Source organism: Peromyscus leucopus, chromosome 8b, assembly GCF_004664715.2.
Source record: "Peromyscus leucopus breed LL Stock chromosome 8b, UCI_PerLeu_2.1, whole genome shotgun sequence".
Taxonomy (NCBI): Eukaryota; Metazoa; Chordata; class Mammalia; order Rodentia; family Cricetidae; genus Peromyscus; species Peromyscus leucopus.
In genome coordinates this window covers 105,043,937-105,057,778 of record NC_051086.1, presented here as the reverse complement: position 1 = coordinate 105,057,778, position 13,842 = coordinate 105,043,937, and the positions used below count along the sequence as shown (strand labels likewise).

At 45.2% G+C, this 13,842-nt stretch overlaps 1 protein-coding gene across 1 annotated transcript in view; it reads left to right on the top strand.

Moving 5' to 3' along the window:
• Nploc4 (NPL4 homolog, ubiquitin recognition factor) overlaps positions 1-13,842 on the top strand; it is a 59,353-nt gene that overhangs the window by 28,261 nt on the left and 17,250 nt on the right. The window contains exons 10-12 of the mRNA XM_028895379.2: positions 1,820-1,891; positions 2,625-2,751; positions 7,899-8,059. Of these exons, the coding sequence (XP_028751212.1) occupies positions 1,820-1,891; positions 2,625-2,751; positions 7,899-8,059 (360 nt within the window). The remainder of the gene's footprint in view (positions 1-1,819; positions 1,892-2,624; positions 2,752-7,898; positions 8,060-13,842) is intronic.

The window sequence follows — 13,842 nt, the reverse complement described above, 5'->3', positions numbered from 1 at the left end:
CTGGTCTGGGACCAAACCCCTTGTGACAAGATCAAGTGTAGGATCAACCACTTTGGACCCTCATTTGTGTTCATTGCTGCAAATAGTTTTGATGTTCTCTGACGTAGATTGAGGTGAGAACATTTTCTGACATATAAAAGCAAAGGTGAGCATTATGGCACATGTGTGTCAACCCTGTCGTTGTCCCCCTCCCGTCCCCCCCTGCTGGCTGAGGCAGGATGATCAAGAGTTCAAGGCTAGCCTGGTGCATAGAACAAGACTCTCAACTATAAAATCCAAAATAAAGACATGAAGACACAACTTTTCAACTTGCCAGTCATAGTATCTGAGGAACGTTGCCACATTGTACACTATAGGAGTGTTCACGTGGCTTGATTCACTTTCTGTCCTAGGTACTCAGTGCTGGTACCCTTCCTGCGTCAGTTTTGGATTTCTTGTGTCTCTGGGACAATGAGTGGGTAGGAGTAGAAAGTCCTTTCAGTCCATTGCTGTCGTTGGTTTCACACTCTTGATAAGGGTCCTAGGATGTGTTTTTTGTTTTTTAAGACTCGTTCTTGTTTTGTAGCTCACACTGGTCTCAACTTAAATCCTCCTGCCTCAGCCTCCCCCTGTGAGGATTGCAGATGTGTGCTACCATTCCTGGCTTGTTAGAATTTACAGACTCACTGTATCATGAATTTGAACACATTGTGGAAGTTTAGTTCAGTATTAGTAGCCATGTAAGTTTTGCCCTTTATTTGGACAGAGAGGATCAATCTGTGTGGACTGCTTCGTCTTACCTCTCTAGGTGGGCAGGAAAACCTAGGAACATGACTGAGAAAGTCACAGCGTAGTTTTACCTTGTTGAGGCAAAATACCCCACAGGTTCTGGAGTCAGCACCTTAATGTCAGGTCATAGTTTAGTGCAAATTCTGAAAGTTCTTTTTTTTCAGGAGAGAAACTGGCCCAGACTTGTGTTTTATAACATCATAATATAAAGTCTGAAGTAACTTAAGTTAGTTTCTCAAAACCCAAGTTCCTTGGCTTGCTCTTACCTCAGCCTGATTTGGACTGTGCCAGTGAAATGGATCCTCTGTGCTTGTTTTCTCTGATCCATCCTTTTTGGTTTGTGCTCATCTGGGCACTGTTATAACAGTAGTGATCCATAGTGTAGCAGTCCTGTGAGAGTGGTTTGAAGAGCTGAGTCTCGGGGTCTCCTGGAGAGGGTGGTGGCCATCTTTCAATTTTCCCAAGGATGCAAGTGGATGCTTTGTTTGTCCTCTAGCTCCAATCTGACAGGCTCTTACTGTCTTCTGACTCTGGAGGCCAAGGTAAGCCTAGATGATAGAGCGAGCCGACCTTGTCACTGTAGGGCACTTGGGATTGGCTTGTGGGGCCCCAATGATACAGCTTTAGAGCTTGTGCCCTCAGCTGCTCCCTGTGCTGCCTGGCAAGCTGAGGCCTCTGCTGGAGCAACTCCTTTCATCGTAGGTGCCTCTCTCCAGGGACTCTGTTTCTTCCTGGTCGAGGACCTGCCCAGGACACCTTACCGCTTGCTTCTTGTCTGTCTTCCTTTTTGGAGCCTAAGCTCCTTCTTGCCACATCCTCTTCTGACTTCTGTCAAAGTGTGGCCTTGAGTGGTCCCGAGCAGAGTCTGTCACGACAGCACCAGAGGAAGGTGCCAGTTTCTCCCTGGCAGCAGAGCCAAGGAACTGTGCTCTCAGCTTTACCTGGCTCAGGAGCCGGAAGGGTTGTCTGAAGGGCACTGCTTTTATGCTTCCTGGACAGAAGCCATCTGTTGTATGGAGATACTCAAAAGATGCTTTCCTTTTCCATTAAGGTTGGATGGATATTCACGGACCTTGTCTCAGAAGATACCCGAAAGGGTACAGTCCGATACAGTCGGAATAAGGTGAGATGGAGACAGGAGTGTTACTTGGCCTGAAACCTCATTAAGGTAGTGCTGACGTGGATCTCTCGTATCTGCACAGCTTGCAAATAACTTTCAAGACACTCTTCTTAGTTAAGTCTCAGCCTATTGATTCTATCCCACAGAGAAAATCCCACTCACCTTGACTTGCAGCCCTGTGGGAGTGGGTTGCCCAGGGCCTTCTGCCCTTCTAGTTTGGGTGGTTTTAACTAGTGAATTCCTAATGGCTAGGAATTACAGGTATTTGTCTCAGTGTTTTGCCTCAAGTATTTTTGAGATGCTGTAGCTTAGCTCTTTTTATTTTTTTGAGACAAGGATCTCAGTATGTAGCGTTGGCTGGCCTGGAACTCACCATACAGGCTAAGCTGGCCTCAGACTTACGGAGTTCCACTTGCCTTTGCTTCCCAAGTGCTGGCATTAGAAGCTCGCTCTTGTTTGCTTGTTTGTTTTCATTTTAATTTGATTTATTGACTGTGCATGTGTACACACAGGTGCCACGGCACACGTGTGGAGGTCAGAGGACAGCTTGTAGTTGTTTCTCTCCTTGCACCATGGGGGGCCTGGGGATTGAACTCAGGTCAGTCAGTCTTGGTAGCAAGCATCTTTACCTGCTGAGTCATCTTGCTAGCCCAGCTCTTAATATTTTCTGCAGAAGAAATAGAAGCTTGTTTTGACACATGCTGTAAAATTTGATATACCGCCTCTCTTGGCTTAGGACACCTATTTCCTGAGTTCAGAAGAATGCATCACTGCAGGAGACTTTCAAAACAAGCACCCCAACATTTGCCGGCTCTCTCCCGATGGTCATTTTGGATCCAAGTTTGTTACTGCAGTGGCCACAGGTATAAATGGGGCAGAGTAATGCCATAGATACTACTGCCCATTAATGTTTGTTCTTCTTTGCAGCAGCTTTTCATCCTTAACTTTGTTATAATAAGCTTCTTAATGAACTTTCGGGGGCATAGATTCTTCCTTTTGTTTACGGTAAAAATTCTGAGTTTAGCATCATCCGTGCGACTGGAGCCAAGTCAGGACTTTTCCATGGCTATCCTCAGGACTAATGTTCTCATCACAAGTCTAAAGTAACTCTTGCTTTTGGATATGTGCTCCTTTTCAGCAACTAGAAAGGACTGGAAGAAGAAAGACTTCCTGTTGTCATGATTCCTGTACATTTTACATTATGAATGGGACTGCCATTCTGAAATTTTTCCATAAACTTCTTTTGGGAGTGATATGTGTTAGAGAATACATGTCTTATATATTATAAATATATAGTAGGTCGTAGCCTATACAAACATGCACCAGATGTTTGATTACATTCCTAAGGTGCTGTCATACAGAAAAGTCAGACATAGGGCCATAGAATTGTAAAGGTATAGGGATTTGGAAATTGGAGAACCAAAGTGTAAGCATGTGATCCACTTAGCTAGATTTTAAAGTAAGCACTGATTCTGACTCTGAAGGTCTCACCTCTCAAAGGAGCCAACAGTCCTCTTGTCTAGGTGACCTACTTTCTGGTTCTTACAGTGTTCCTACCACTTCACACACAGCCTGCATTCAGTGTCCTAGTTCAGACTTCTTCTGGTTCTTAGAGTACCCCTACCAGTTCACACTGCTGAACGCAGGGACCTAGATCAGGTCTCTGTTGCCATTAGGTTACTGGTTGGAGAGACTGTCACATTGCCAGGATTTTTAAGGCTTGATAAATGCTAGCAAGCTTGCCTTTCCTATAGCCTGTTTAGATTGACAAGTACCTTTTGTTTTTTTTGAGGGAACAACCTTTTCAGGAGTGAGAGATACTGGTGGCATCTTTGCTCTCTTATGTTGATAATAGAGGCATGTTAATTATTGCACATACAGATTGGTGACATTTTTCTGAATTGTTGCTGGAGTTGAGTGAGTGGAGGTTTGGCTAGGATTACGACACCAGAAAGTCCTTTGTTGTGGGCAAGTAAGGCAGAGGGCACTGACACCAGTGGCAGGTGTCAGGCTGCATTATGGTCCAGATACACATAAGGCTGAACAGCAGCTCTGACATACCTCTATCCTGATTGGTGGAGTGATGACCTCCTGAGATGCTCTGTGCTTTATCTTGCTCAAGCCAAGCTGTGTGCCCCTTCACAATTTTGTGGTCCTGGCGTCCTCAGTGGGTATTACAGTCGTGTATGTATGTTTTCATGGTGGTTTATAAAGTAACATCGATTCTGATCTTGGATCCTGATAGACAAAAGGGGGGTTGCCTACATGAATGTGTAGGGGGTGAGGATATAAAATAGTTCTTATTGTTTGTGACACTTGTGTATCTGGCAGGATGCCTAGCATCTTCATCCCACAAAAGCTGGCAGTGCCCCTCATCGAGACAGCCAAAAACACCTTCAGAGACTTCCAGAACCGTCACCTTCACTGAGAATGGCTGTTTTGGGTGCTGTGGGTTTCCATAGTAATTCAACCTTTTTAATTACTGTTTCAATGGGGAAATTTGTCCCATGGGCCAACAGACTGGCACATTTTTTTTTAGGATTTTAAGTAGTTTACATCTTAGAGACTGCCACCTTAAACTATTGAGTCACATTGCTCGTTGAGTTTGGAAATCAGATCCGTGACATTTTTGCTTCCGGAATTGGCTCTTAAAGGATCTGGAGCTTGCTGGCCAGTGGTGGCGCACAGGCCTTTAATCCAGTACTCGGGAGGCAGAGTCAGGCGGATCTCTGTGAGTTCGAGGCCAGCCTGGGCTACCAAGTGAGTTCCAGAAAAGGCGCAAAGCTACACAGAGAAACCCTGTCTCGAAAAACCAAAAAAAAAAAAAAAAAAAAAGGATCTGGAGCTTGAGGTAGTGGCTGACCTTGTTTGCAGTAAGATCTGTAGTCAGCTTACTTTCTTGAGTGTTGACTCCTCACTTTTGGTGCTTGTTCTCATCATCTTCCAGATGGGGCACTGGCTGAGGAATGGCTGTGTACAGTGCTGCAGATCCTAACCAAGGTCTTGGTCACCACAGCGGGGACACTGGTTTTCTAACTCAGAGGAAAGTGTACTCTTTCTCCTTAGGGTCCTTTGGGCAAGGGCAAGCGGGGACCCTGCAGAAGTACTTGCTGCAGTTCCATCTCCCTTGTTGGAGGAAGTTGTGAGCCTGCATGTTTACAGATACACCCTAGGAGTCAGTACCTCTTGTGCTGGGCTGGCCCTTCTGCAGGCTTAGCTTGGGTACCTTCTGGATACCAGGGCTTCTTGTCTTTGCCTACAGGTTTTTCTGACCCCCTGTGATTTTCGTATCATTTCTGGCTTGGATATGTATGGTGGTTTGCTCAAATGAATGCCACACTATGTGTGAGGTACATGTCCAGCTCCTGGGCTGTAAACATGACTTTCTGGAGACTCAGATTCAAGACAGCTCAGTCCTTTTTGTCACTGTCACTCTCCAGCATGTGCTTCATTTTGTGTGTGGACATCCTAGCAGGTGCTTTGTATAGGGAATGAGTTCACCTGACCAGCCTTTTTGAGGTTTCCTAAAAGAGAAGTAAACCATGTGTATGTGCATGTATTTCTTCTCCACTTGGAAAAGGAATATGTGTGTAGCTCAAGTTACTTGCAGAGACTACCTGTGTGGACAAATTACTCCTCCTGCCCTCCCCCTTTTTTTGTGATGTTGGAAATTGAATTCAGGGCCTCAAGCTCGCTGGATCTACTGAGCTATATCCTGAGCTCTTTTGGGGGAGGGGAGGATCTCATGTGGTCCAGGCTAGCCTTAAACTCCTGATCTTCTTGCCTCCACCTTACAAGTGCTGGAATTAGAAACATGCATCACCATGCCTGGTTTCTGATGCTCTTTTTTTTTTTTTTTTTTTTTTTTTTAAATAATCTTGTATTTATAGATACTACTTACCATCCTCTTCACACTAAGTTTTTCTCTTCCTAGTGACCTGTCACACTTAAAGATTGATCTGAAAACCAGTCCCAGTTTGAAGTATCCTGAGTAAATAGTTGTACATATGATGACTTTCTTGAATTCCTCCAACTTTGGTCTCTGCATTCTGAGCCAGTGAGCTCAAGTATGGGCTTTGTGTCTGCTGTCAGACGCACTGGACAGCTGAGCCTGGCCATGCTGAGGACATGTAATGGAGGTCTGCGGTAGGACTGAGGGGAAAGCGCGAGGCCCTCTCTGAACAGGACATTGGAAACTGGTGCGCAGCACTTGGCACTTCCCTGGGTGTGTAGTGGTGAACTGCTCAGGGGCCACCTTGCCTTTGGTTCCACATTCTCTGATCGTGTTTCTCAGTCAGATGTGTTTGAAAACCAGACAGACTGAGTCTCTTTCTTGATTTGTAACTGTTTTCAAACTGAAGTAGAGATAGGATTTTTTAAATCTCCAATGCTAGAAAAGAACGATGGAGAGATGGCTCAGTGGTTAAGAGCACTGGCTGCTCTTTCTGAGGACCACTGTTCAATTCCCAGCACCCACCTGGCAGCTCACAGCTGTCTGTTATTTCAGTTCTGGGGACCCTATGCCTTCACATAGACATACATATAAGCAAAACACCAGTGTACATAAAATAAAAATAAATCATTTAAAAAAATAGTAGACACTGGAGTTGTCCTTGTGTGTAGCCTGATTCTTGGATGACACCTACCCATGCGACATTACCCTATCCTCACCCTCCTAATTTCAGGGCTCCAGTGTAACTGTCTGGATGGCTCTCTCTGAAATATCCATTTATACTATCTTTATCCTTAATTTAATGTTTTCTTAAAACCAAATTCATGTTTTATTATAAATTACAGTATCACATATATGTACTTTTGTATTTGTTTTGTGTGTGTACCTTTTGTGTTTGTCGGCAGACACGGGCCATAGCCTGTGTGCTGTGGAGTGCATGCAGGGGTCGGAGGACCACTTGCAGGAGTCATTTCTTTTCTTTTGTCATGTGGGGTCTAGAGATGAAACTCAAGCCGGCGATAGGTGCCTTTACTCACTGTCTCTCCAGCCGCCCTTAATGTTAAATCCTTATGGATGTGCTTGGGAAAGAGGAATGTACTACAGGGCAGTATATGTAGCATTAGCATGGAGGGCTGTGAAGAGACTGGTGGGGTACTCATTACTATAGGTTTGGGCAGTGTCCAGGTATCACAGTATGAGATGCCCGGGCCACTGACTTGATACGACCAGACCACATAGGTTTCTGTAATCTGGGGAATGCTGATCTGTGTGCTAGGATCAGTTTTCTTTATTTATTTAGAGAGGGTGTGGGGTGGTATTGGGTGTGTGTGTGTGCGTGCATATAGGAGTGGAAGTCAGTTCTCTTTTTCCTCTGTGAGTTGTAGGTCTGAAACCCAGGCCAGTCTTCAGATACTCATGGCTGAGCTTTTTGGTGTGGTTTTGTTTGTTTTGAGACATTGTCATGAAGCCTAAGCTGGCCTTGAACTTGCTATGTACCAGAAGATGACCTTGAACTTCTGATCCTCCTACCTCTACCTCCCAAGTGTTAGGATTACAGGCATTCACCACTATGCCTGGTTTATGCTAGAGATTGAACCTAGGGCTTCATGTATACAAGACAAGAACTCAGCAATCAGCCCCATATAGTTTGTTATGTTACCTACCTCTATACCTGCCTTCCCAACCCCCTTGCCTGGAAATGAGTCTATTCTTGTTTCTAACCCTCTTCACTCAGGTGCTAAAGCTGGTGGGATGTGGGATGATATCTGTCTTTATCCTTTCCTGTTCCAAACTGGTAGTCTATGTGCTTTAAGGGCACTAAGCAACCCCAGAGCTCTGGAGATGGGGGTGGAACAGTGGACTCTGACCACCTGTCATGTGTGACCATTCATTGGCTGTGGAGGAGTGAGCAGTGTCAAAGCCTCGTGCTCCAGCCATCCTCCAGATTACCTAACAGAGTCTTGACTGTTTGCTTCCTACAAGTTGGAAGATAGGTGCCATGAAATGCTTCTGATTATCCTTTTTGGTAGATTCTCTTAGAAGGTTTTTCTCTTACAGGTGGTCCAGACAACCAGGTTCACTTTGAAGGGTACCAGGTATCCAATCAGTGCATGGCACTGGTCCGAGATGAATGTCTTCTACCTTGTAAGGATGCCCCTGAGCTCGGCTATGCCAAGGAGTCCAGCAGTGAGCAGTATGTTCCTGATGTGTTTTATAAGGTAAAATAACAGGAGAACAAAAAAATATTAAACATACATAGGATGATGTGAATCTGTCCTGGACTCTTGTGATCTTGCTATACTTTGGAGTGTTACCTGTGTGTCAGCTATTGCGATTTGGAGCCCAAAGCATTTATCACATTTCTGGAGCTTATTGTTACTTACTCAGGCTCTGATGGCATTGTGTGGCGTAGCCAGAAAAGGAGTCAGACGTGTTTGGTTTGGGTATGTTATACCAGATCTGTCCATTGTAGCCTACTTTTGCTTCGTAAAGATGAGAGCCATTTGGACCATTGTTGGAATTCTGTCAGCTACATCTACTCAGTTTTTTTTTTTTTTTTTTTGCTGTGAAACTTCCAAGTAAAAGAACAAATAACAGTAGGAAGGAAACATCCTCACATCAGAGGCTTACAAACAACATCCAGCAGAAACTGACTAAGGATCCCTCCTAATGCAGTCAGGCGGAGATCCCAATCAAAAGTCCTGTATCTTTGCAGAGCAGTGTCTTCCTTGAGTGAGGCTTCAAGTAAAAGAACAAATAGCAACAGAGATGACATCAACTCAGGTTTTTACAGCACCCATAGAAACCAGCTGGGGAAGTTGATGGCTGGACTTGCAGTTTTTCTTCCCCACTCTAGGAACTTGGATAGCATGGGAAGAACATCAGTAAGCTCCTGGAAGTAGTTGGCGTCTGGCCCTTAAGTGTTTTTACTCTTGTGTTGTTTTGTTTTCTTCTCCCTGTCACAGAGTTGAGGGGAGCAGCACATCCCCAGACAAAAGAGCCTTAGACAATAATTTGAAACAACTCAAATTGGGTCTGAAATGGGGTGGGGTCAGCCCCACTTGCATTTGAGTGAGCTCAGATTTCACATGACAGTTATTCACATTACCGATATAATGCACATCATAGCTTGACAGGGTAAGGTTGTTTCTGCTCTGACGTCCTTATCTGTGGCCCTGTGGCCCTTTCTCTTGGGGTTGGTTTTACTCCTGGTTACTTTTGGTTCCTTGTGTCCAGTCATAATGTTGCCTGTGTGCTCTCTTGGACCCCTCACAGCCTTTCCTCCTCACAGAGATGGGCATTTGTTGTCATGTTCCCTGCTTCGTTTGTTTGAGAGCTCTATGTAGGTATTTTATTATTTTGAGTTTTTTGTGAGGAGGGAGAAGACAGGTTCTCACTCTATAGCCTGTCTTAAGTAGGACCAGGTTGGCCTCAAACTTAACTAGATATGGTTGCCTCTCCTGAGTGCTGGAATCAAAGGTGTACACTACCACACTTAGCACTGTTTATATTTTGTGTGTATGGGTGTTTTGCCAGCAAGTATGACTGTGCACCACATGTATGCCTGATACCTACAGAGGTAATAAGAGGGCGTTGGGTCCCTTGGAACTTAAATAATATGATTGTTAGCTGCCATGGAGGTGCTGAAGATTGAACCTGGGTCCTCAAGAAAATCAGCCAGTATGCTTAAATACTGAGCCATCTTTCTAGCCTTTTTTTTTTTTTTTTTCTTCTCTCACTGCACGTCTTTAATCCCAGCACTCGGGAGGCAGAGGCAGACGAATCTCTGTGAGTTCGAGGCCAGCCTGGACTACAGAGCGAGATCCAGGACAGGTACCAAAACTACACTGAGAAACCCTGTCTCTTGAAACAAACAAAAAAAGATTTAATTAGCTAGGCAGAGGTGGCTCACGCCTTTAATCCCAGCACTTGGGAGGCAGAGGCAGGCGAGTTCTTGGACAGCCAAAGCCACACTAAGAAACCCTGTCTCGAAAAAGGGAAAAGTAACATTTTATCAGCACTGCTGCTACCTGTTGTGCGGCAGCTCTTTGGGTGTCCTGTGTAGACAGTCCGCTGATGAGGTTTTATTTCTTGTTTGGTTTTGTGTGGTGGCTGATATTTCCCAAACAATGTCAAATGACTGTGTTCACCTCTGTCTTCCTTGTTCCTTTTTCTCTTTTGTGGAGGGTGGGGTGGGAGTAGGACCTCACTGTGTTGCTGGCCCCTGATTGATAGTCCTGCTGTCTCAGCCTCCGTGTGCTGGCTTGATGAGCAGGAGCCAGCATCCCCAGCCTTTGCCTTGCTTTTGTTTGCTTTCTTTGTAACTCACTCTGTAGCCCAGGCTGGCCTAAACTCACACTAGATCTGCCTGCCTCTGCCTCCCGAGTGCTGGGAACAAAGGTGTGTGCAACCACGCCCAGCCTTTGCCTTTTCTAATCTTAAAGAACACACTTTCAGGATTTCATCATTAACTATGAGTTTAGTGTCTGGTGTTTGGTTTTAAGTGTCTTTTACCAGATAGGAAACCCTTTGTGTGTGTGTGTGTGTGTGTGTGTGTGTGTGTGTGTGTGTGTGTGTGTGTGTCTCCCTTGTATAATTGTACTTGAGACAGTATTGGTATTTCCTTAATCCTGTTCCTTTCCTTTGTTTATCTGGCCTGTGTTAGTGAGAACATGCAAGAATGCTTCTGAGTTGTTTATAGCTCCTTGGGGTTGAGATGCCCATTCATCATGTGTTTTAGGGAAGTATCAGTTGGAGCAAAGAGAACTGTAACAGCAGACAGGGAAGCAATCCTTTTAGTCCTCCTGTGGACTTTGTGGTTGATTTTAAAATACCCTGTGTAAATGAAACCTGCACCAGTATTCACCTGAGTCTGTTGTTCATCACAGTGTCACCTGTGGTCATAAAACTAAAATGATTGCATAGTCCTTTAACAAAGGAACATAAATAATCACACATACCATGGTAGATTGCTGTGTGACCCCTTCAGTCAGTTGTTAGCCAGTTAGTTAGAGATACCAGATAGAACCCCTCATCTATAATTAAAAACAGATATATGGAGTGTCATCCCAGTATCTTTTGTGTTTTGTAAACATGTAGGTGTTTATATATGTCTGTGTACTTTTCTTGTATTCATAGATAGGGTGGAACAGACTCATAACTCAGGACTGCATGAGTATGCAGTGGAAGGTGTGCTGTGCTCCGTATTCTGTGCATGCAGCTGGGAAGCAGGAAAGGGCAGTGGGCTGAGATTCCTAATGCTGGCAGATTAGCTGGGAGACCTAGATGTGCAGTGATCACTGTGTGCTGTAAGGAAAACAAGGCAGGCATATTGGCTGTGTGTGGATAGAAAGTTATCCCCCAAGGAATCAGGCTGTTGCTGCTTATTCCCAGGACTGTAAGGTGTGAGGGTTAGGAGTTGGTTTGTTTCTCTCAGCCTGTATTCCACATGAGGACCATTGGCAACTGGCTGAGCATATTCATTGTGGACACTTGGTTTCTGCAGAAAAATAAGAAGAAGACATTTAATGATAACAACTTTTAAAAAAGATTTATTTTAATTTTTTGTGTGTGTTTGCCTGCATGTATGTATGTACACCTCATGTATACAGTGCTCAAGGGGTCCAAAAGAGGGCATTGCATCCCATGTAGCAAGTTACAGGCAGTTGTGAACACCATGTGGGTGTTTGGAACTGAACTTGCATCCTCTGCAGGAGCAGCAAGTGCTGTCGAGTACTGGGCCATTTTTTAACCCCAGTGATAACTTTTGCTTTTAGCTGCCGCCCTCCCCCCACCCCCTCAGTTTCTCTGTGTAGCTTTGTACCTTTCCTGGAACTCACCACCGCCCGGCTTTAGATGCTTTTTAATTTAACAGAAAGAAAAGAATTGTCATTAGAATAAATGAGTACCTTTATTAATTGGTGACCAAATCTGAATATTAATTAGGTGTTGATACTTCAGTTATTTCTGGTTGTTGTTACAAACTGGCCACATCTTGCAACTATTATATATAGTCTTCAAATCACTTGTGTCTAGAGAACACCTGGAAACACCAGACATTGTTTGCAGAGTCTCAGAGACTGTTGTAGTAGAGAAAGAGGGCTTTTAACTGGGTGGAGTTTTAATAGGTAGTGATGGCTTGGCCCATGGATCTGGGAAGGATTATTCCAGGCAAGGCAGCAGCCTGTTTCTTGTTTGTTTGTTTGTTTTTGTTTTTCATGACGGGTTTTTGTGTGTGTGTGTGTGTGTGTAGTTTTGGTGCCTACCCTGGACCTCGCTCTGTAGACCAGGCTGGTCTCAGAACTCACAGAGATCCACCTGGCTCTCCCTCCCGAGTGCTGGTATTAACGGCGTGCGCCATCACTGCCCGGCGCCTGTTTCTAATATGGAGCACAATAAGCAGCATGGCTTGTATTGCTGGAGCAGAGTCAGGAAGGGTGCATTCAATGGTATGGACCACTGTAAGAGCGTTGACTCGAGATCTCACTGCACAAGCTTAGTGTGTAGAACTACACTAAGCTCCCTACAGCTGGGAGTTGGCCAAGGAGGCAAGGCCTGAAATGGCAAAGGAACGATTAGGAGCCAGGTCAAGTAGCAGCCTTAGTGGTGTAAAGAAGCAATCTGAATCTGTAAGGGCCTTGTTTAAGCCAGGACTTCCTGGGGCTTAGTATATACAGTGAGAGAAGAAACAAGGCAGGAACCCCTGAGACTTTCAGGCCAGGTCCCAAAGGGCACTGTGGAAGATATTCGACTTATGACTGTGTCATCCTGAGGAGCCACTGTGGCGGCTATTGCTTAAGAGAATGAGGAAGGTGTAAAACGAGGCATGGGCCGGGCGGTGGTGGCGCACGCCTTTAATCCCAGCACTCGGGAGGCAGAGCCAGGTGGATCTCTCTGAGTTCGAGGCCAGCCTGGTCTACAGAGCGAGATCCAGGAAAGGTGCAAAGCTACACAGAGAAACCCTGTCTTGAAAAACCAAAAAAAAAAAAAAAAAAAAAAAAAAAAAAAAAAAAAAAAACGAGGCATGGGAGGCACAGTGTTGAGTTGCTCAAGGCCACTGGCCTAGACAGCATGGGAGGAGAGAGTGAAGGACCAAAAGTGGGTCTCTATCAGGGATGCAGAAGGGAGAGAGGGAAAGGAGACCAAAATCTAATGCCAGGGAGAGCTGAGGTGTCTAGGAAGCTTGAAGGAGGATTGAAGAATCTAGCTTGATCTGCATAGAGTTTAGTGATAGGAGGCTGCCCGAGTTCTGTGCTCTTTCAAGGAGCTGTTCTTCAAAGTAAAAGCAGCAGAGAGTGGGGCCACGTGTTCTCACTGGAGGGCTTTTGTATGTAAACTGCCAAGACTGGTGTGAGCGCAGTGAGTAGACTTCACAAGGGACGGTACTGAGTAGCACGACTTAGTGAATGGTGAACGCAGCCACAAGTCAGCACCGGGAGTGGAGGACGGGTGGGGATGGGTGAGGTTGGTCCACAGAAAGGTAAAGTGAGGCCAGAGGTGGAGATGTGTGGACCTAGAATCTACACAGGGTCTATGAAGGCTGATAGAGGAGCAGGCCACAGGGTCAGCCTGGTCACACCCTTTAAGGTTTGTGTTCATCAGACAGCACCAGACTCTGCAAAGTTAACACGTGGAACATTTTCATTTAATGTAAAACCACATATCTACTTATGAAAATCAGGAATTATAAACTTACAGGAAATCATCAGACAGCTCCCATCACATGTATGGTGCCCCGGAGGCCTTGGCAGATTGGGCCAAGGTGTTCTGGTGGGTGAGGGAGACACGCCATTGCAGATGCGGTGGCAGGCAGCGTGGCACAGTGGAACGTTACTCACATCCTAGGCACAGCATCCACGTGGAAGTTTATTATAAGAGGGAGAGAGAAAAGGGAGGGAACCAGGGAAAGGGAGGAAAGAGAAGAGAGAATGAAGGGAGAGGAGTTTTTTCTTAAAGGGGACTTCACATAAGATGACATCAGGATGCTGCGTGGGTTCAGCAT